Source organism: Hippoglossus stenolepis, chromosome 19 (genome assembly GCF_022539355.2).
Source record: "Hippoglossus stenolepis isolate QCI-W04-F060 chromosome 19, HSTE1.2, whole genome shotgun sequence".
In the NCBI taxonomy this organism is placed as follows: Eukaryota; Metazoa; Chordata; class Actinopteri; order Pleuronectiformes; family Pleuronectidae; genus Hippoglossus; species Hippoglossus stenolepis.
In genome coordinates this window covers 796,181-820,276 of record NC_061501.1, presented here as the reverse complement: position 1 = coordinate 820,276, position 24,096 = coordinate 796,181, and the positions used below count along the sequence as shown (strand labels likewise).

General features: G+C 39.3%; 1 protein-coding gene across 1 annotated transcript; it reads left to right on the top strand.

Annotated features, from left to right (window-relative positions):
* Positions 1 to 781: 781 nt before the first annotated feature.
* LOC118098725 (palmdelphin-like) lies at positions 782 to 23,807 on the top strand. Its single transcript, XM_035142808.2, has 8 exons — positions 782 to 999; positions 11,526 to 11,576; positions 14,424 to 14,504; positions 16,588 to 16,718; positions 17,450 to 17,564; positions 19,531 to 19,555; positions 20,413 to 20,523; positions 22,050 to 23,807. Exons 2-8 carry the CDS (start codon positions 11,532 to 11,534, stop codon positions 23,330 to 23,332), a joined length of 1,791 nt encoding a protein of 596 aa, XP_034998699.1. The 5' UTR covers positions 782 to 999; positions 11,526 to 11,531; the 3' UTR covers positions 23,333 to 23,807.
* Positions 23,808 to 24,096: the final 289 nt, after the last annotated feature.

Below are 24,096 nucleotides of genomic sequence, written 5' to 3'. Positions count from 1 at the left end.
GGGTTGACGTCTGCACTTAACCTAAATGAAGTTGTTGACCTTAGATAAATAATGAAAAGAGTCTCATTTCTGTTTATAACATATATATTGATACTGATGACCTTGAAAATGTTGGTCACTATAATAGTGATACAAAATGTTCACACTGTTTCCTCTCTACTTACCTAGTTCAATTCAGAGTAGGTTGAACCAGCTTCATAGTACAGCCCCTCCATCTCTGTCTAGGAGAGAGGCCTGGCAACCCGGTGCATTCTGGGTGCTGCAGTATTTCTACGTGTACTAATTTAGATTTTTCCCCACCTGTCTACAGCATAGATGCAAACGTTTTATTAGAAGGCCATCTCCTAAGCAGTGAATCACCCTTTTACCTGTATTTACATTTACTTTTATATTGGCATATTTTCAGAGCAACACACACTATAGGTGAAGTCTAGAATCTACAATCAATCAAGGAGAAGTTTTGAAGAAAAAATACTGCTATGAATAGATTGGTGTTACAATGCTTGGCAAGCATTTGTTGGACAGAAATGGATTCTGCTTACCTAACAGAGCTTGGCAAATGGTTTGCCACTGTGGGAGCACAGAGATGTTCCTTAAAAAACAAACATTCATGGATGTCTTACATCTGAGAAAGTCTCTCATCCAAGGAAAATAAACCCTAATTAAAGTGTGTGTGTGTGTGTGTCTGTGTGTGTGTGTGTGTGTGTGTGTGTGTGTGTGCCTGTGTGTGTGTGCATGTGTGCATTTTTGTGGAGCAATGTTCGGCAGTTATTTCAAGCAAATGGTTGGGCTCAGTGACAGACTGAGAGAGAGAGAGATAGAGAGAGGGAGAGAGAAAGAGAGAGAGAGAGAGAGCGAGAGAGAGTCAGCCTCACTCTACACAATCTCCCGACACAACCCCCGGCTCAGTAATGTTGGATACACTGTGAGAGTGAGCTGTACCTTGCCTCACACGCTCTATAATAACCTGCTCGAGGACACACACCGCACACACACCCGGTGAGTAGATCTCTCTATCACTGTCACTGTTTGCCTCTGCCACAGTAATTCCGAGCATCTATTTGAAGCTGTGAGGTTTTGCTCATGTGTATACTCTTGGCTGTTCAGAGAGATTACCCTGCACAGAGATAACCGTTGCGTTGTAAACTGATCTCTGTTCATACTTTCTACCATTAGATAGTTATCCAGGGGTAACGGTTTGTCATTGGTAAGGAGCTAAAATTAACGAGGGTCTCTTAATTCTATAATCTTTTAATACCTCTAAGCTGTCGGCTGTTTGCAGCATCCCAGCAGGGGTCTGGCTCAAACTAACAAGTCCTTGTACTCACAGATGGACACATAGACGGAAAGAGCAGCTTCAGAAATGAGTGCTTCAGAAATGACATTTAGAACACAAAGCATGATTACCAAGCTGACTGTAAAAATGCATGTATAGTTTGTGGGTGTGATGAATGTATGCGCGCGCACACACACACACACACACACTCCCACTCCCACATACATGCTGTTGTTCTGCTCTGCCAGTAGAGAACCAGTCACCCTGTGCCCTTTCCTTCCCACTCATCCAAGTCAGATCAACACTTCAGCACATGTGGCAGAGCTGCAGAGGAAGACGCTAACAAAGTAGAAAGATTCTTTTCACACATACATCATGAGCAGAAATCACACTGCTGTCCTCTTTATATAAAGTAAACACATGATAAACGATGTATTGTTTTTATTCATGTTTGTTCCAGAGGGTTGAGAGAAAGATTTCCTTTAAGGTAACAGAGCAGCAAGAAATGTTGAGAAATATGTTTGTATAAGGGAGATAATATTAGAGTGAGATATACTGTTGCACAGTTAGCATGACCCTATCCAAAGTTCAGACATACACCTACCAACACCCCTATGGCTCACTAATTAACACTGTGTACCTTGTTTGTTTACTTTGTGTTTGTTTGTTTAATTAGTCAGCAAGCAAACAGAAATATAAAAATGAAACCCACATGGACTATTGATTGAAACCTTTATGGTTTTAGGGGTCTTCATTGTTGGAACTATGTCTTAGCAATCACCAGTCAACAGTTCTTTAACTTTAGACAGAGCAAGAGATATTAACCCCTCCTGATTCCAGCTCTGTCATCTGCACTTTTCATAAAAGAAATAAGCAGTGTTTTCATAAAAATGTCAAGTGAATATAAAGCGGGTTAGGGGTCGTAATTAAGGTAGTAATTACATATGGCTGTAATAAACATAGCAGAGGAAGTGGAAACAAACTCACAAAAAAAGAATGCTTGCTGCCAAAATAAGAGTTACAAGGAACAGCCATTTTTTCAGTTGAGCAGTTGTACGTTTTTGTGTCATGTTAGCTAATAATTGCCATCTTTTTATTCTGACAAAAAAATGCAATGATTCGAATGCCACACAACAACCAACCAATAAGTCATGTGAGTTAAATGTGTGCTTCTTATTTGGAAAAGGTGTTTTCACCTCCCATTAAGCACATTAACTCTATGTCAAACAGTTTTCCTTTAAATTTTGTGATTTTCATCAATCATGAGGCAGCACAAAAACGTTGTTTGCATTATAGTGCAAAATGTGTCAAACAGTAATCTCAGATCCTGGTCTGTTCAAACTACATAAACTGAGCTAATGCAAAGCTAAGGCAGAATTTCACCGGAGCCAAGAGAGGAATTTAAATCCGCATAAAAATAATTGAACATTTATCGTGTTTAAAGCAGGAACTTTACGCCCCTGCAGCCATCTGAAGGCATCAGGTCACAAATGTTTTGAATCTGCACCATCTGATTTGACAAGTGCCACACTCCAGTGGAGTCCCATTATGAATGGCTGCCTAATGTGTTTACCTTTATTAAATCACATGCAAATAACACTAGGCAGCAATGAAGTGTCCCTATGAAATACTACACATATCAGAGTGGTCTGTTAGGAGTCAGTATCCTGGTGTGAGATGTCGCACAATTAGTGGATCATCAATCGCATGTTTCATTAATGACTTTCCAACTTTATTTTTAGCAAATGTAGTATCATATTGTAGTATCAGTGTCATATTTTACAATACAGTAGCCCAGTATGGACAAGCCAAGCAGTGGCTCTAGAGAAGACCACTGGAGCAGCTTCAAATGATAGAAAAAATATTTAATGTCATTTGTGAACAATATTGCTGTGTCTGCTATATTTGTAAATAGACTGTTTGCTAATACTAAAGCTTAATATTTATAAAAGCAACATCAACTGAATCAGCCAATCGTTTTTTATTGTGTATAGCTATAATCAAAGAATTATGCAAACAGCTTGTTCTGCTCCCAGCATGAAAATTATGAAAGGAGATAGAAATCAATTTACAAGTCTTGAGAACGAATTAGGCATGGATACTTCCGGAGCAATACCTTTCAATCATAGAGTGTATAAAAGATGCATTCCATTTGTGTTCGATAAAATCCATTGTGGCTCAAGAATTCAACATAATTATCTGAATCAAGACAACTGGTTATTGGGCTGCAAGAAGTCAAGTTAGAGGTGGTGATACTGTTTGTCATTTGAAGTCATTAAGTAGATGCAACTAAATCACTGTGTTACAAAGGCCAATATCAACCTTGATAAGTTGATGTTTACCACACCATGCTGCGGTCTAATGAAGGCATCCCTTGTTGGTTTGTGAGCTATTAATCCATCAGAGATCAGATTAAGGGCGTAGGAGCAGGGATTAGACATCAGGAGGACCTTGGCTGAGTGGCCAGACAGACAGGGAGGTATTAGGGTCATGTCACTGGAGCTGAGGTCTAGCATGGATCATGGCCAGAGCACTGACAGAAAGACCTGAAGGGATTTAATCCAAACTCCATAGGCAGACGAATATGTCACAGCAGTGCTGCCAATGAGGAAGGCTTTAAATGTAAAACTGCTGCTAATCTCCACTGAAGGGTTCGACCTCGGGTCACTTTACTCTCACAGCAGGTACACACGATACAGTCCTGTTAAGAGCTGTTTATTAGATCTCTCGAGACTGTGAACAAAGAAAGAGTACAAATTGTATGTGAGGACTCACCCATATGGTCTCCTCGATTTCTTTATATCATAAGACTTGCTGGGAACAAGCCTGAAGTTAGTCACAATGTAAGGACTAGGGTCCAAGGCAGTTTGATACATTGCTTTATGTTACTGGTAAATTGGAATTATAAACCCAATCCAAACAATGCAAAAAACACAACTCACCTCCAAAACCTATGGGTTTGATGACAGAAGGGAGTGACTCATCCAAATGACATGTGATTCTCATGGCGCTGTGACATTCACAGTATGCAGTGCAATGATTGTAACTAAATCATGCATCACTTACATGACAGGCTGTAAATGGCATGCAGCGTACTTTTGAAAACATTTAAAACATTAGTGTCACATTGTGTAGCTCGTCAAAGTTTGTGTGAGGCATCCACAGCTGCAGCACCAGTCTCATGGGGCAGTAAAACGCCTGTTTGAGCTTTGTTCAGTCAGGGCCACATTCTATAATCAGGCATAGAACACACACTCAAAACACTCCTCAACTTTTATGCTTTAACAGAATCATTTTCAAGAGGTTGCTTTTGTAATAGAAAACACTACAGCTGCAAGTATGGCTCCCTGCTAGTCTGTGCTGAGAATGTGATGTGCACAACGTCCAAATGTACGTGTGTCATGTAAACCTGTGAAACAGAGCTGACTGATTGGTCAAATTACTTTAGGAGGAAAATGTAAAATAAAAAAACAAGAACACATTTTACTCTAAATCCATACACGTATAAAAGGAACAGCCATACAAATGTCTGCAAACAAATCTATCCCACCTGTAATGAAGAGCTGCATCAAACAACTTCCCGAAGCGTTTCTCTGGGAAGCATCCAGGACTGTACATCATCAGACAGCAGGGCTGCCTTTGTAGAAAACAAATATTTCAAAATATCCAAATGTATAACAATGCACAGCATCTTCTCCACTCAGAGAGCAGCTAGAGGTGTGGAGGTGTTCTAACTTTCACCCACAAAATCATTTTCTGTATGCATTTGTATGAGATACTGAATGTAGGAAGAGTTTTCTTTTTCTTTTAATATGTGCTGCTAATTTTGAGTGTTGAGGAAAGACTAGAACCATATAAAACACAACATCTTTTTGTTTTTGAATGTTAAAACCATCACTGTGTCTTTCATATCTTCTAAGTCAGTCCTAGAATTGAAAAAGTAGCCACCGTTCATCATTTACATATCTCTCTAACTACCTTATATTCAGTAATGTCATTATATTTTACCATCATTATTATTATTATTGTTTTTATTTACAATTGTTTTAACTCCATGTCTAAAATGTAGCCTCAAAATGTAGCTAATTGGCTACTCACAGGTTACATCATCCCCATTGTCCACCTCAGCCACCTGCTGAATGTAATATGAGGCAGCTCTTCAACGGGAGCGGTGGCAAGTGAAAGGGAGTAAGCCAAGAATCTTTGGCAAACTGCTCAATCAGTATGCGGAGGTTGTGCTAGTGACTGTCCTTTTACCTACTACAGCAAGGAAATAACTTTCAAACACTTGTGCTGCAGTAACATCAACCGATGTGCGTCAGCTCTCTTGGCTTTGTCCTTTATTAGCATATGCCCATTCTAATTATTGTCAACACATTTCTCCCTCGTGTTCCTGTTTGATTTGGGCTTTGCTTGTCTCTTTCTCTCTTTTAGCCCCTGTCAGTTGTCGTATTTGGCCAAGAACACACCCCAAACACATCAGGATTGTGTAAATCAAGTTGTTTGACTTTACTTCACACGTGGCTTTATATATTCAGGCTGTGCACGTGTGACCCCCTGTGTTTTCCACATGACTGGCAGGTGTTTAGGTTTTTTTCCCACCATCAGGTCTCTTTCAGGGACAATGCGTCACCTGCTGCTGACTCTCATGCACACAGTGTCAGGCTGGTCCACAGTCAAGCCAGGCAGCGTCTCTATTTTCAGCAGTGCTGGATCAGGCCTCCATAGTGTCAACAGGTGGACGAGCTCACCAGCACTATGACTGTCAGCAGTCTCTTCTCCTTCTGTCTTCCTTTTGTCTCTCAAATCTGGGTATAGGATTTACCAATGAGATCATTTAAATGTAGCACATGTGCCAGGCTTTATATCACTCTTCAGCACAAAACCTAAATATTCAATCAATCAATCAATCAATCAAATTTTATTTGTATAGCCCATATTCACAAATCACAATTTGTCTCATAGGGCTTTAACATATGTGACATCCTCTCACCCTTAACCCTCAACAAGAATAAGGAAAAACTACTAAAACCCTTTAACAGGGTAAAGAAGGTAGAAACCTCAGAGAGAGCTACATGTGAGGGATCCCTCTCCCAGGACGGACAGAAGTGCAATGGATGTCAAGGGTCTAGACAACATTAAATCACAGATCATGTTCAATTCAATTAAATTCCGTTTAATTTGTATCGCACCAAATCACAGCATGCATTATCTCATGATCCTTTGCATTGTAAGGTCAGGGGGAGGAAAGTGGTAGGAACAGTTGTGTAAGTGCCGAATTTAATAAAAGACTGGTTGTGATAATGACAATAATAATGCATATAGATGGGATAATGTTATTAATAATAACAACATCAGTTATGGCAGCAACAGTAAGAATATTAGAAATGACTATAATGCTGATAATAATACAAAATTGTTATATGATAATTGGACGGTAAGTAATAAAGTAGTGGTAGAACGCGCCAGCAAGCGAAACGGTATGGTTCATAAATCAGTTCTTTTTTGTTTTCTTCAGACAGTGGAGTTAGTAATATAATGGTTTAACCACTGTGTATTTCATAAATGTCCTTCATTTTGACTAATCATGTGAAAAAAACATTTTTCTTGAAGCTAGTAGACCTCACAAACAGGTTTAGGGTCATGCTGACAGCAAATTCCACAACACAAGCAACTTGTTTGCAGTTTTTCTTTAGATTAGAAGGACTTAATGACCGGTTGCAGGTACTGTGCAGATGAATTACCCATAAAACCAACAAGGGTTGCTGTGGTATAATGTTTACACAGCGGGGACTTGGTGGAACAGAGTTTGTGTCTGGAGGCTTGATGGTCTAATGGCCTAAAGGATTTGAGGATTTTTACCAGAGGACATTGTCTGTAAGTGCCTTCCAAAAAACAAAGCAACTGTTGCAACTCCATCCAAAATCTTTTGAGAGAATTATGTTGCTATGAAGTCATATCCACACAAGTATAACACGTTTCAGTGAAAAATGTGTGTCATATTTAAGGGCTTTGTGAATACCTTATGAGTTGGTGCAGACAGTGGAAACAACAGTGACACAGGAGAGAATTATGTATCAGAAAGGATCAGTTTCTAGTCAGTTAGTGGCCGACCTGAACACAAATACACAATGTATAATAAATGTATTTGCTATATTTGGCGGTATGGCTCTGTTCTCGGACCTCCCTGCCCTTCAAGGTAAATATGTGGAGAGCCTAATATTTTTGACTATAGCTTGATATTTTGAGTTTTAATGTCAAAATGTGAACCTTTCTTCAGACACCTGTATTCTCTGAAGGACACGATATACAGTGGTTAGGGTATATTAATTTAAAAGACGAGAGAGAGAGAGAGAGAGAGAGAGAGAGAGAGAGAGAGAGAGAGAGAATGCAAAAATCATTGGGGGTGGGTGGGTGGTTCAGTATGTGCCAGTCCCAGTATTCACTCTGAGCATGAACATTACTGATGGTTGAGGAGCTGTAACCAAATAGTCTTGATTAGAGTATTTTATTTGATCATACAAAGAAATAATTACATAGTTTACAACAGCTTTCACTGAGAAGTACTTTCTGACACTTAAGTTGAGGTGAATGTTATTTGGTGGGAAGCAAATGCAAAATTTCCCTGTGCGAAAGCTATTCCTGTGTTTGTCATGTGTGACTGAAAGGCGGATTTGAGGTAATATGTGTGTGTGGGTGTATAAGAGAGCTGAGCATTGAATGTACAAAAATATATCCACCTACTCACATACAATATGGTGTTTAGAACAGACTAGAGTGCATGTGATCCCTTCCCTCTCAGCTACCAGTGGGGACTGTGTGGACTATTAAGGGCATCCTCTCTAAAACTGTAAACCCTACTAGTTATTTTGTTTCCTCTTTCCCTCAGCATGTAGTCAGTTAATGAACTGAAATAATATATTTAATATCTGAATATGTTAAGCTTTTTTTTGCATGTAATTCCATTTTGGCAGTTGTGGTCTAGGTTGATAGATTGTTATCATCACTAATGCATCAGAACATTGTGTGGGTGGAACACTGCCTTTTGTACAGAAGGCTTTGGTTAGATTCTCAATCAGGGCTTGACAATTCCAGTGTGGGCCCTGTAATGCTACCAGTCGACAGTACTAGTAAAACTATAAAAAGGAGAGTCATACTAGCTTGGATATAACCCGGATCAACAAAGTCCACATCATGGGGATGGGCAACAGGGACATTATACCACTGCTGCGAGACAGACTTGTATTGTTACATCGCTACGTCTTCATGCATTCAATCTATCTTGACAAGGAGCTATTGAAGATGTCAAGCATTTGATGGAGTCAGTCTGACCTCCACTTTTAGTTGTACTGGACATGAACCCATGTGTCCCCTCTGATATACTGAGGAAGCAACCGGAAGTGTGCATGGACAGGATGAAATGTACTCTGCCCAGGTGCTACTAGCAGTGTGAACAGTAGCACTACATAAATAAACATGTCCCTGCTTATTTATCACTCAGGATCATGATATCTCCGACAGTATGTACCTCTGGCAGCTTACCAGTTCCGTGCCTGTAAAATGATCCTATAAGTGATGCCCTTTTTATAGTATCTGAATGCAGCAAAGAAGTGTTTGTTGGATCCGAGGAAAGACATCCGTTGAAAGACATCATTGTTGAAACAGATTACAATTTGGATCAGTGGAGGGACGGATGATGAGATTGTGAAAGACAAACACTTGTCTCAGGAGTGTCAGGAATAGAGTCTTTCTTGTAGATTTCTCTGTTCAAACTTGGCTTCACTCTGGTGTGGTTATCGTTTGCCATTTTTTGGAAACGGGTGGGTTAATTCTGGAACCATGACAAACCACAACAATTCAAGCCAGACAGGATGGGCCCGGATGTCTTATGTTGAAGACATTCTGGAGCTCTTATGATTCATGCAGCAACATGAAGAGCCTTTCATCTGCAGCTCACTTGAGTGGTTTCTGCTTCCTCTATTTCTCCCTGCAATACTTTAAACTTGTCTTCTTAAATACAGCAGCCTATGTCTGCATAAGGTTGTGGACACTATGTGTACTAGAAGAAACTAGTTAGGGAACCTTGCCTTTCTTTTAAATAAACAGTTTGATCAACTAAATCACAACAAACCCCTTTTTTGGTCACTTGAACCTTGCTGTTGGTCCTGTCATAATAATAAGAGTATTATTATTATTGTTATTATTATTATTTTATCATATTTTCTTGAACGTCCCTCCCAATGCACTCTTTTGACCGATTGCTGTTATTATTGTTATATCAAAAAAGCAACATTCACACACACACACACACACACACACACACACACACACACACACACACTGTCTCTGCTTTTGACATTCGATTCTGTTAACTGGCCTGTTCTAATTGTTCTTGGCATTATTGTATTATTACAAATGTCAGTTAAATAAAAAAATATAAATAAATAAAAACTGATCCTGTCTGGATTTCCACAGTTACCTCTAACAAACACAGCATATTGGAATTGGGACAGTCAGAAGCTAAATAACCATGGTTTGGTATCATAGATCTTCAATGAGGTGCTTTGAGGAGCCGATAGTTGTCCTGTACAACCATAACCGTGTGTTTATATTTCAGGAAACTAAAGAAATTGAAAAAAAGACTTTGCTACATATGTAATGCTGCTTGTTTAATGAATGTATGTTTGCTACTGAGGTTGTAAAGTTAAACATCATTGGACCCTTTTATGCGACATGATACTGCACATAGGTCCAAACATATCAATTGTGTTTGAGAAAAAAATCAAGGGAAAAATGTACAAATTTACTGATTTAAAGGTGGCAAAACAGTGATCAGAGTTAAGGAGGAGGAATTTAAACACAAGTTAGTAGTCGAGGCAATATATTGTGGAAGTTGTAAAAATTGTTCAGTGGGTGAGGAGAGGGGAGGGATTTTATATCTGGATTTCTAGAGGAAGGAAGAACCTCTTGCAGTCAGTCAGTCTTTGACTAACCAGCATCACTCTGTGTGAGATGTTGTCCATGATGGACAGGTGTTTGGACAACATCCTCCTTTCTGTGAATATCCACAGAGGATACTGTTATGGAAGTTTTCTGGAAGCTGGTGAAAGGAGAACTCAGGCAGCAGCTGATGTCTTATGCAGAGGATTTGAATGTAGACTTGATGCATCAAGGAGACCAGAAGGTGGAACAATATACAAACGCCAACACAGTAACATGAGCAATTGTCCACCCAAGTCTGAAGGTTTCTCCCACAGCACCCCCATATATTCCTCAACAGATACAACTCCATCAATAGGACTTAGACAGCCCTCTGAATAAGTTTGATGAAACTGTTTGTCAGGGTTCAGCTCTGTTTTGTATTCGTACCTCCCTGAGTGGAAAGAGAAATAGAGTCTTGGATCCCCTGACATCCACCATTTGCTGATGTTGACGTGTCCTGTTGAGTTCTTCCTGAACCTAGTCCTCTCTTTTCATCATCCCTGTGTGAGGCTGCAGACATGCTCACGTCTGATATACTGTCTCTAACACAACACAGCCATGTTACATTCCCCAGTCATGGAGCCATCACTCAGGCCTGGAGCAAACATGTCACTTACATCTGACACAAACATGATACTTATCTTTCTGTCCCTCCTGCTCTCAAAGATGATTTACTCAAATACATATTGTGTGTTCTGATGTGCCGCAGTCATTGGTAACAGAGACAAACACTGTTTGACCCAGTATGCATTTGACCATTTACTGTATAATACATATATGACTTGACTATACTAGACTTCCAGTCATATTATAGATTTGTGTGAATAATAACAATATTAATAATAATAACAGCAACAACAGTAATATAAAATAATAAAACAGTTTACCTAGTTACAGCAATGAATCAAATTAATTACAAATTTGAAAAATTACAAATTTTATAATTTTCTTAAACAGACAATAGAATAAAACAAACAAATTAATATTTCCCTACAAATTCACAATTTCATCTTGTTTTATCTGTTAAAAACATAACATTGGTTGATCATTGACTATATGTGGGATGCAATAATATATTCGGGTTGTGTTACTTCACAGGCTTCACATTGCTTAAATGCCTGATAGAATTATTATAGGATCTGTGATGTGTTTTTACACGCGGTTCTGATCTGGAAAGATGTAGAAATTTGATCTTGACTTAAGAGTTTTAAACCTTGTCCTCTTACTTCCTGTCCAGCTAATTCATGGTTTCTGTCTTTTCCTATAGGCTGACATGGACGAGGCCGACCTGCTGAAGGAGAGGCTCCAGGCCATCACGGTAAGGACCAGTCCTGTGCCTCTGGTAGTAACAAGAGCAAGCTAGAATCCAAATAAATTCTGTGGAAGTACCAGTTGATTGTGTTCAGACTCACGTTACTCCACTATTGCAATGCTACAATATGTAGTTGTAACTACATTAGTATTAATGCAGTCAATGAATAATACCGGTTCTTTATTAATGAGAATATCATTTTTTGTCTGTATTTATATAGATGACATTTGACAATGACATAAGGACAAATCTCAAAATGGAAATGAGAAAAGAGGAAAGGAAAAGAGAAACAAGCGAACAGTGGAAAGTGTAGGCAACATTTGGGCTTTTTAGTATTAATTTAGTAAGTAAGACAAATTGTGAGCATATTATTTAAACGGTAGGGCAATACACTCACATTTATCCCCACTCTCCATCGAACCTGGAGCTTTTTGCTCCTTTTTGCATCACCCAACCTTCTTTCTGCTCTGCTACATTAAAGAGACACAAATTCCACAGAACATTGGTACTGAATGTAAAGCATGAGGTGCAGAGTAATCCAATATGGAATTAGACTTTTTGGATTCTGACCTGGGCACTTTCTATTGCTAACTCTACTGTGAGCTGTGGAAGAGTGTATTGTGTGCACATGTGTCGTACATCTGGCTGCAAGAAGCTGTTGGCTCATCTGCTGACCTCAGGTCCCTTCTGGGTAGGGGCTTACTGTTCCTCCCTCATCACCGATATTAATACAAGATGACCAAATATTTTTGACCAGTTGATTTCAATTTCACAAAACATTATTTTATCAGTGGTCGTTTTTGTTATTTCAAGCCATTATGAAATGATTTTAAACAGCATAGTGCATGGCTTGGCTCATATGCAGAAGGACATCGGATTTCTGAGCAATATGTAGCTGTTAAAAAGATGTCTTTGTCAAGCTAATCATCTTTGGTAGAAGTGGAGATCATGTCTTGTCTGTATATGCATCCCAGTGATCTTAAGGCCGGGGAGAATGTCATGATGCACCACTAAATCAGGATTGGTTTCCAAGCAGAGTCTGAAAATATAAAGTGTGGGTGTGTTGTTGCAGGATGACAGAGCCGCAGAAGAAAACCTTTAGCTTTCTAGCTATTGCTATAACTGTGGAGGTCAGTTCCTCTGGCAACACAATGCAAGGAGCATGAGGACAAACTACCCTCATTTAAGATGTAATCAAGGAACTCTCTCTCTCTCTCTCTCTCTCTCTCTCTCTCTCTCTCTCTCTCTCTCTCTCTCTCTGTGTGTGCGTGCGTGCGTGCGTGTGTCTGACCCAATATCTCAGACAGCACTAATGGGTCTTTGATGAAACATTGCTGTGTAATCACGAGAGACGACATTTACAACCTTAACAACTTAAAGATACACCAGCTGATTCCGCGATAGCACCCAGCAGCACCTTCTTATTACCTCTGAGCAATGTTGAGTTCCAAACACAGCGGTGAGGGGATTCTGGGCTCATGTGGAGCCCCTGAAGCACTATAATAAAGACATAAACTGAGAGAAAATAAAACTCTAGTGGATGCAGCACTTGCTCCATTTTCATAAACTACAGTTTTACTGCTCCACAGGCAACTTGTGATTAATTAAATTTACCACATATTAATTTAAACTCCAGTGGAGATGCAAAGGTGTAAAATATTTATCGGAATTGTCAGTAAATGTTAATCACATGCTCCACAAAACATCTAGAATTCAGTTTATAATATTGAATTATATTTAGCTTTTATACCATTGCAACTACTCAATACAGAATATACAGTGGCTTCAAAACATCTAAAAACAGGTGTTAGGCTTACTGTTGGACCTTTTGTAATTAATGATGACTTTACATATACCAGTAAGAATGCCATCGTTTTCTTGTCTACTCAGTCCCTGACTGCAAGTGATTTTGCAGCAAAAAACACAATTGTATTAAGTCAATACATGGAGGATTATGTCTGATGTTTTATGAAATGTATTTCAAATTACTTTTTTTTCAATATTTTCTAGTTGAAATAAGCAACTTTGGAGATTTCAGTTGGGCTGAAAAATAAAGGAGAACATTACATTTTTAAGAGTGAACTTGTTCATATTCATTTTGAGAATGTGATGTGAGTGGTGGGGCTTTGTAGACAAATGGGACTTATTTTAAAATCCCTCCCATCTGATAAGTGAAATTGGAATACAAACTTGATGAGTAACAGGGTTTATTTGATCAGTTGTCCTCTCTCAGTTAATTATCATGGAGCCAGTTGTCCTTATACAATGGTTTTCATTGGCCTGACTGAGTCCAGCCCAGACAGAGACTGGACTATAAATACCAGCAGACGTCATCAGGGAGATTCCCTTTCACTGGGGCTTATAGGCCCACACTGATCCAGGATCCATGAGCTGATTTTAGCCACAGTGAACCCCTGAGTGTGACATCGACAAACACAGGGCTTGTGTTTTGATGCCGAGTGAGTGATTTAAGCCATTAAGTAGTGTGTTTGTCTGTGGTTATCCAGGCTGGACAAACATGTCCATTTTAAATGTCCAGTGGACACACTAACTTCATTTAAAATGGATTAGCTCACCCACAGGAGGTGATCATTAACAGGGAAAGTGGTAGTGGTTGTAGTGAACAGATGGCCACGCACACACAAACACACACACACACACACATACACACAAACAACAGGTACATGGGGTCAGGCCATGAAGGTTGTATTGCTTTTCAGCTATTTATGGCTGCTGGTGTCCAGCTGTCAGCTGAAGGTTGAAATGTATCAGCACGAGAATAAAACGCATGAAATAGTTTCCGTGCTGTACATTTTACACTTGATGCACTGTGTTTGGATTTTACCCCTGCAGGACAAGAGGAGAATCCAAGAGGACATTGCCAAGAAAAGGAGAGAGATCGAAGAGGAGAAATTGAAACTCCAGTATATAAAGGTAACTTTATGATGACATGAAAACTTCTAATAGGTGAAAATGTAATGCACAATATGTGTCTGACTTTTGACCATCTTATTCCATCTAACATCATAAGGAACACCACAGATGTAGAAATGTGCCTCAAAGACAGAACAGAGACTATAAAGACCCCAGGATGAACACTGGGATGAGGGTTTCATTTACTGCCTCAATAGAATCACTGCTTTTGTTTATGCACAAACACAAAAGACCAGACTCGAATACCACAGACGTTACCAGGAGTCCCTCTGCAATAACACAACCTTATATAACATGGTATTGTTGTTCTTATTCTACCTACAGCTACTCCATTCCAGCCCAAATTAAATTGTTAATATTTTCACCTGTATTTTGGTTAAAGTCAAGCTCTTCTGGCCCACAGCCTCTGCTTATGTACTCACATTTCCAGCCATCTGAAATCCTTTTTAATAAAAGAAGAGTTGGGACATTACAAGAAAGCACTTATTAAGCTGCACTCATTAATTAGGTGACCGCCAGACTGAAAGGTGTTTCTATTGATTTTGTTGTGATTCCCCATTTTCATATCGGTGGTTTTGGCAATTCGAAGGTAGTGTTGACGCAGCTTGTGTGAAATGAGAGACAATTTTACCAATCCACATCGAAGCCGTGGTTCAGAGGGGTGGACTGAACTGGAACTCAAAGGGATTTAAAAGAGACATGGTCCTGATTCCCAATATAGCTAACTGCAACTTAAATGTACGATGAAGATACCTTACTCAATCCGTCAGTCACAGGGTACGTGTGTAGGATAAGTGTACACTTCCTCAACTAAGTAATGGTGGTTTAGTAGATCTTATATGTAACGGCTGAGAAAATAAATAAGACAATACTTTAGAAATACCCAAGGGCATAAATTGAAACAACAACAAAATAATAATTATAATAATCACAATGAAATGAAAACATAAAAGTTATGTGAATGTTTTCATTGCATTTATATATATAATATCATCTTGTCAAAACAAACAAAGACGCTCCCCAAATAGTAGTCGGATTTTAACAAATGACATGACATTCGAACTCCCCAGTGCTTTGCACAGTGAAACTCGTTGTTCTGTCTTTTACTGCCCCAAGTTAGATTCTTTTTTTATTGTTTTAATTGTTTTTAATTGAATTGCTTAATGATTGTCAATACCTTTTGTTACCTGCAAAACGATCCAGATACTGCAGTTAAGACCACAGGCATTTATAAGGTAGGACAGTGAAAAAACCTGAAAGACAAAACTCAGGAAAAGTCACCAGCATGAGCAACATTTTTATTTCCAGCTTTTATCTTCTCTCATCTGAGTTAGTGGACAGTAATAAGACTTGTGATACCATTATGGTCCAATCTGTAGAGCTATATGCCTAAACTTACCTCATTTACTTAGTAAGGTAAGCTCTGAGGGCATCTAGTGGACAGGAGCAGTGCGTGACGTGTGTGTCGCTTTTGGAGTTTCAGGTGTAAACAGCGTTGCAGCCAAATCCAATACAGTTGATGTAACTGGGGACCACTTCTTCAAATATAGAAAAAACAACAGAACAAAACATAAAATGCCTCTGTTATCCTACTCCTAGTTACTGCAGCAGTAACAGAGGATATTTAGGCTCAACATCGTCTAAGTTACATACTTTCCAGTTGAATTTGAATGCCGGGGCTTACGGACACTTGGATGACACCACAGGAGCAGTATGGAGGCCTTTTATGTTTTTTTTCCTGTCATTTACTTACATTTAAAGAAGTGGTCGCCATTTTCTTCAATTGTATTGGATTTGGCTGCAACGCTGTTTACCCCTGAAACTCCAGAAGTGTTTCACCCGAACATTTGTAGACTCTTACACTTCACCCACCCCTCCATCGGCATAGTGCTGAGTCAATAATGAGTTCATTTTCATTTTGGGGTGAACTGTCCCTTTGAGGAAAGAGAATGGCGGCTAGGCTGAAGGGGGAACAAAGTAAGTGTCCCTGTGACACAGACAACTTTTAAAATGTAAATACAATGCTCAATAATGTTTGCATAAAAAGCTGAGGTTCCTGTGTGTTGGTGTGTTTGACTAACAGAAGAAAGCCTTGAGGGAGCATTGGCTGATGGACGGCCTGAGTCAGCAGTCAGAGCAGGAACAGGAGGCCACGAGGCTTCAGATTCAGGATGAACAGCAGCAGAGTGATCAGCTGCAGAGCCACATCCTCAGGTAACCTGCCCTCTTAAACTCCCACAGCACAGCCCACACTGGACAGAGCAGACAGACACGCTGACTAAAACATTATAATAGTGAGAAACTTCTGAGTCACTCAGGTCAAACTCTGAAACGCAAAACCAGCAGAATGATCACACAAACTGGGTTATGAAACACTGATAGCAACAAGATCCACATTTGAGTTTCAGTAGCTTGTCGCAGTGGAGCTCCCCATATTGAACTGTTCAATATGCTCAGCAGTGAGTTTACTATTCTTCCTCATTAAAAGCTTAATAAAAGACAGAGAACAGAAAAAAGATCTACCTGCTTACTAAGTGAGAAAAACTGGACCCCTCTAGGTTTGTTCTAATCAGGTTGAAAAGATAATATTATGGGTACAGAAATTATTTATTAAATATATTAAAATATGCCAATAAAATGATCCACTGAAAATGTTTATTTGTAGCTACAGCTAACTGCCAACATTACATTACACTTAACCTGATATTTAGCTCTACACCTCACAGCAGAACATTATACATCCAAGTACAAAGCCATGTTTTAAATCAGTTTCTGTTGGAAATTCATTATAAGAAAACACAGTAAAACTACCCAGAATGCCATGGAAAAAAGCACTGAAGTGAGTGTGGTTTGCTGGTTTATACACTATCGACTGCTGCTGGTAGTTAAAACCTGCTGAAAATGTTGTTCTTGTAATCAATACAGTTTATAATTCTCTTGTTCAGAAAAGAGGAGGAGATTAAGACCTTGGAGGATCAGGAGCTTAACATATCTGCCAATGAAGAAGTCGTCCTGAAGCGGTTAAAAGAGGTGGAGAGGACCGCTGAGGACATCATAAAGGTAGGCTCAAATCAACTGGCTGCCTCTGCTTGCTGTAATAGTACTAACATTGCTGTGTTCCTTGCTGATCATGGTTTCTAATAATGCTCAAATATTTTTTCACCTTGAGGCAATGAAGCAGGATGATCTAACAGTCCTCTATAAGGTATTAACAAACTGCTATTTACCGATTCCTGGTGTGAGAGTGAAGTCCCAACATGGCTGTGTATTCTTGAAATACTGCTCCTCCTACATTTCCAGATATGTTGCCTATACAGTCACTGATATATAAAACCCTGTTCACTTAATCTGCAGTGGAAATTGTGCTTTTCAGTTGTTAAATATTACGTCCTGCTGAGAAAAAGTTAGATCACTGCTTTTAGCTCTTTACACAATTAAGTGACAATGACACTTAAATGATAATTAAAAAAAAGCTAAATAGAAAAGCTGGGCAAACTTCTGTACTACAACACCAATTTAAAACCATTGTAGTTTCCTTTTCACTGTAGACATTAGATCCCTTCTGGCATATCAAAATGTAATAAAAGTTAAGATTTAATGATTTTTTAAGCCTGCAGGTATTTATTTCAGGCTGTAAAATGCTCCAACAACCTTCAGCTATACGGCAGGAGAGCCTGTAAATAGCTGGAGAGACAACACCCAGGGCAAATATATCGTACCAGTTGGGGGCCTCAGCTCAGGGGGGTGGATTGGTCCGTGCATGTTGCTTCAGGTTCTAAGATGATGAAACCTGATCCAGTTTGGTCAGCTCTAATAACAGATCTATGAGCTCAAAGGTTTAACAGTCACCAATATAATTCTAGTAGACAGATGATAGGAAATAGAGATATAGTGCACATAACTTGCACATAACTGACAGGTCACCACATTCTGTTGCTGGATGATACGGCGCCATCAGCATGTTCAATCTTATTACACAATTCTATATTTTTACACACATTATTATTGTGTCTTTAACGTTATTATACAGTTTGCAACTGTATTCATATCCATTGTGTCACCCATCGTGTCTGCATGTGTATTTTTTCTTAACAACTCTGATAAACTATAGATACTAGCAGTTTGCTACAACTGAACATGAACAAAACAAAACTACAACATGGTAAGTTATTCTGCGCTTTATCTTCTTGAAGACTCAAAGCAACTTACAGTTCAGTTTTGCCCTTCACCCATTCACACACACAATCTTACAGTGCATCTTTGCCTAGCGCTGTCTCTGTCACACGTCAATCCCACTTTGGGGTTCAGTTTCTTACTTTGGAATGAGGATTGTGGAGACTGGGAACAAACAACCTAGTTAGTGGACGACTCGCTCTACCTCCCGAGCCGCCTGCTCATGTTGTTGATAATCTCACTGTAACTTCCAGTTGGCCATCGAGAGTATCACAGCAACATGTGTGTCACCTGAAGTCAGAAAAAAACTTACATACACACAACACAGTCCACTGCATGCATTAGCTTAAACACAATATTTGTATAATTATGTTGGATGTTGTAGAAAATTCAGATAATATATAACAAACTCTTTTACAACAAACAAACCGAAGTTTCAAGTAAACTAATAGATCCAAGGGCCTTCTATTAATATTTACTACTGAGTTCATATCTGATAATGTTCTACTTTCCTTATGCATCCTGTGGCATTTCCTCTAATTTCTGCCTATTTCTAATAAGATGCACTCTCTAAACTGCGTGGGTCTGCTTTGGTTCACAGGGGGGGTGCTTTGACTAATTAGAGTGGGAGGTACATGGATTTCTAACATGGTCGGTGTGCAGTGTACCAGGACTAATATGCATGATTAACCATTGCCTGTATGTAGTCTTAAAGACACAGTGGAATAACTGTGACTTTAACATGTCGCAGTACTGGACTGCTGATGCTTAACACCATTGCTCGGTAGCACTGCTGTGATGATGACTTCCTGCTGCTGTCACCACTTTGACCCCACTCTGTCTTCACATGTAGGAGCTCAATGCAGATTACCAGGCAGGTAAACATTTCTTTTGAATTTTTATGTGTTGATGTGACAGCATTTTTCCCGGAATATTAACATGATATGTAAGACGAAGCTGTATTAACATATTAATTGATCTGAGAGTATCCAGTCATCTAATAACGATATGTTTATGGTTTATGTTTTATGTCAGATTTGACATTTTTGACATATACTAACAATCTTGAATACTTCATTTCATCTTTACTGTTTCTTCAGACTCAGACAGCCATGTTTTTTTTGCTCACTTTTTTCAGATGAGATGTTAAGATGTTCATATGATATCAATCTCTTTTCATGAAGAGTGGGGAATGCAAGTCTGGCTCTGTTCAATGTTTACAATTACTCCTACCAACACGTTTAAAGTTCATCAAATGTGATTGTTATATATATAACAAACCATGTAAATACAGCAGTTTGCAGTTTTAGAGTTGGGGCGATTACTTCACAAACTACAGTTTGTCTATTCACCCAGCACAAATAGTCTTTTTGACATGTTTGTTCATGTATAACAAGATACAATGTGTAATAGTGGGCTTTAGAGGTGTGACTGAAACGGACTAGCTGTTTCCTGATGTTTAGGATCCCCTTGAAAATGAGATGCTGCATCTCAATGAGATTGATATCCACGTGAACGTCCTGCTCTCAGCAAGAAAAGGAATGAGCATTACTATGTTATTTATGTCCCCATCGGCAAGATAAATCTTATGATAAATGATTAATACCTGTGTCATAAACCATACCAAATGAATGATTTGACACCTTGGTATACAAGATCCTTACATTCGACATATTAAAAATCTTGACTTTTAGCATGTTTTCTTGTATTTCACGGGCATTGTTTTTCTTCTCAGATGTGACACATCATCTCCCCTCACCACTCCCAGATATCCCATCATTCATCCCACTTACACCAGCAGAAACCCCTCCTATATGTAAGCCTGGAAGTGAAGAAACAAAGAAAGGTATAAGTCTCATATAACTATTAGAATGGCTGAAAAATATAGGATGCTTTCCTGACCAGTCATTCAACTGTCAAGTTAATGTACTGAAAATCTGACTAGAGACAAGTGGGATAGATAAGGAGCACAATTTAAGCTTCGGACATATTTTGATGTTCACCACCAATGTCACAGCTTTGTCTCTCAGCTTCATTGTTGTGCAGACATCCATTTTGCACTCTTGAGCTTTCTGCTGGATCTGACTGAATACTGCTCCTGGTTTTTCAAAACTCGAAGGAAGAAATTAGATCTCACTGTAGCTTTCAGTAGTTCAAGGAGACTCATGTTGGGATATGACTGTGCCTTCATCAGAGTCGTAACAGACAAATCCAAAAGGTCGATCTACATATAGACAACCTAGAATATTGTCACACTGGATTACTTTATTTATTTATTAATTTAACTTAAATTAACCTTTATTTAACCATGAAGTTCCTTGAGATCGACATTTTTAGAGGGGGACCTGGCCAAGATAGCATAACATTTAAAGGTTACCAAAATTATAGAAGTAAAGGATATGAAAACAGTCAAGAAACCCTGAGTTCTGGAGTAAAAAGCTGCTCTACCAAGTTCTAAGTAAATCCTGCGTACCTTGTAGAGCAGCCAACTATTGGAGCAAAAACCATTGCAGTAGTAAGTGAGTGAAAGGAGATTACAAAGATATGAGTTTACCTAATATGGCTTTCCAGATAAAAGTACACCAATGATGATGCATCCTAAGACTTAGTGAAGGCCAGGAAATGTGATCATGAAGTACACAGTGATGTGTACAGAACAAGTAGTTGGACAGGGCAGAGGGGGCAGCATGCTTATAAGTAATGTCACCATAGTCTACGTTACAGTACAAGTGAGCCTTGTTGTCAGTAATAAATACCCAGCCTTTTAACTAATTTCCTCACTATGTTCCTAATATGCACGTTATGTGAGAGCCTAATATCCACCCAAATACCCAAGTACTTGTAGTATGACTCTCTTTAAATTGTGTCTGCTCCTAGAATATGAATTTATATATATTTTTCAAAATCTGGCAGTAAGATGGGAATAAGTTTGGTTTAAAATAAGAAATAGGCTAGCATTGGATCTTGGGGGACACCCCTAGAGATATCAATAAAGCTGTTTGTGACTATTTTTATTTCCACATTAGGTTTTATCTGCAAGATAGTTTACATAAAAAACTCTATTCAACAGTAGAGATTTCATGTTGATCAAGCCATGCTTATTTGATGTAGGGCCACAATTAACAGTTAATTTTATCATCTATTTTCTTTCCAATAATCTGTTAATGATGACATTTTCAAAAAGACCCTGATAGTCGAACAGGGCATAGTCTTACATTGATCTGATGTGTAAGTAATGTGCATCACTTGTGTTTGTCCCTTTTTAATTGAGAATCTAAAACAAAGACATTCTCAGTAAAAAATGTCATTGAACCATATTTATTCTTCAGTCTTTGTCCAGAGATCTTCATCTTCCTCTTTTCTCCATTCCAGCTACATTTGCGATGGAGATCAATGTGGAGCATGATAAGAGAACAGGCAAAAGCCAAGTAGTCTCTACAGCATCTATCACCCCAGACATTATCCAAGGAAGGGGGTTAAAAGTGTACGATGACGGGCGCAAGTCTGTTTATGCACTGCATCCAGATGGAAGCAAAATGGACAGTGGAGCAGTTGGAGAGATGACGACCACAGAGGTAGAAGAGCTGCTACGTCAGGCTACAGATAAGAACATCCCCACAGAGGTGCAGTACCATCAGCCTGTCTACTCTCTACCCTACAAAAGCAGCAGCAGGCCTTCAACACCTAGGACACCAAATCAAACACAGACGCAAAGCCCAACACCCAGCCGTAGCCCCTCCCAGAGTGCTGTTTCATCCAGAACCGGCACTGAAGTCCTCACAGAGGAAAACCAGCATAGAAACGACCTAGAGGGATGGAAAACCCAGAGCAAGACCCCGAGCCCTAGCCTCGTCCAACAAGACTCCATGACAAGATTCCAAAAATCTGGAGAAGAAACCAAGCTGCCCTTCTTCCACATTCCAGAACAATCAAAGAGTGACAAACGTGTAATTCCACAACCTGACATTAGTGCTAAAACTCCACAAGGACTCACCAACTACACAACAGGTAGCATTCTAAACACAGCAGCTCTGGTCTCAATTAAAGCCAGGTCTGAAGAAATGCCAGCACCCATTCAACCGGTCTACAGGGCTGTAGATAGCCATAGCCCTTCACTTGGCAGCCTCAAGTCTGAAGGTGACCCTGATACCTTGATCGAGAGCTCAAGGGATTTTAACAGACCCTTCTGTGCAGAGAGTACCTCTTCTCTGAACCTGGTAGATGAGCTAGAATCAGCTCCTGTCACAATGATTTTCATGGGCTATGAGAATGCTGAGTATGAGGAGGAAGACATCCAGGCTGAACTGATCATCATCGCTGATGATGATGATGAGGATGATGATGATGATGATGATGATGATGATGACAAGGCCAAGTATGTTAAAAATGAAAGTGATGGGGAGGAGCGTCTCTCATACCACCCGGAGGGATACAAGAGTAAAGTCTTCCAACCCAAAGTGGGCATAGCGAAGGTCACAGGCTGCAGAGACATTATTGAAGATACCTACTGGGATGATTTGGAGCTCCATAAGCCAACATTTATCCATAGGCCTGGAAAACAGAGTCCCTACCTGCAGGGACAAGCGATGGATGTGTCAGCAAACACAGGCAGCATCAATATGGAGAAGATGAAACTCTGCTCAACGGGAAGATGAGACAGGTTGCTTGGAAACAGCATGACTGAAGAAATAATCTAGTAATAGAATTTCTTTCTTTCTTTTTTTCTGCAATCTATGTCACATATATTGTGTCAGTCAGTCCTTGTGCCTGAGTGATTCAGAAAGCTTTATTGCCACCTCCTGGCAAATTAGTTTCATTACACACTACTTAGTCACATTAACGTCAGCACAGCCTGATCAATGCAGTTGAACAACTGAAACTTTTCTTTTTACAATACTAGATTAACATTTCTGATCATTAGTGACTGACTTGCTTTCTACAAAGTCTAAAACTAAATGTCATATATTTACATAATATAATACATTGATACCTACTAATACATTAAAAGGGATAGTTTACCCAAACATGAAAATTCACTTATTATCTACTCACCACTATACCGATGGAGGGGTGGGTGAAGTGTTTTAGTCCACAAAATACTTTTGGAGTTTCAGGCCACTTCTTCAATCGTAAAAATAAAAACACAAAATGCCTCCATACTGCTCTTGTGGTGTCATCCAAGTGTCTGTAAGCCCCGACATTCAAATTCGACTTGAAACGGTGTCTTTTACACCACGTTTTTAGCCTAAATATCCTCTGATATTCTCCTCCGGAGCCGTGTTTGTGCCTGGATGGCTATGCAACCAAAAGTACGCAGACTTGTACTCTGACATTAATCATGGTTGTTTTTTCCTAAGTTAAGATCCCTTAGTTGAAATCTTAAGACATAGAATAAAGTGATGTTTTAGTCACTAATGTT

Bases quoted from the DNA above. Each gene is read 5' to 3' on its own strand.
- LOC118098725 (XM_035142808.2), top strand. From the start codon at position 11,532: ATGGACGAGGCCGACCTGCTGAAGGAGAGGCTCCAGGCCATCACG. The intron at 17,565-19,530 runs GTAGGCTCAAAT...CTTCACATGTAG, and splicing joins CCGCTGAGGACATCATAAAG to GAGCTCAATGCAGATTACCA. The intron at 20,524-22,049 runs GTATAAGTCTCA...TCTCCATTCCAG, and splicing joins AAGTGAAGAAACAAAGAAAG to CTACATTTGCGATGGAGATC.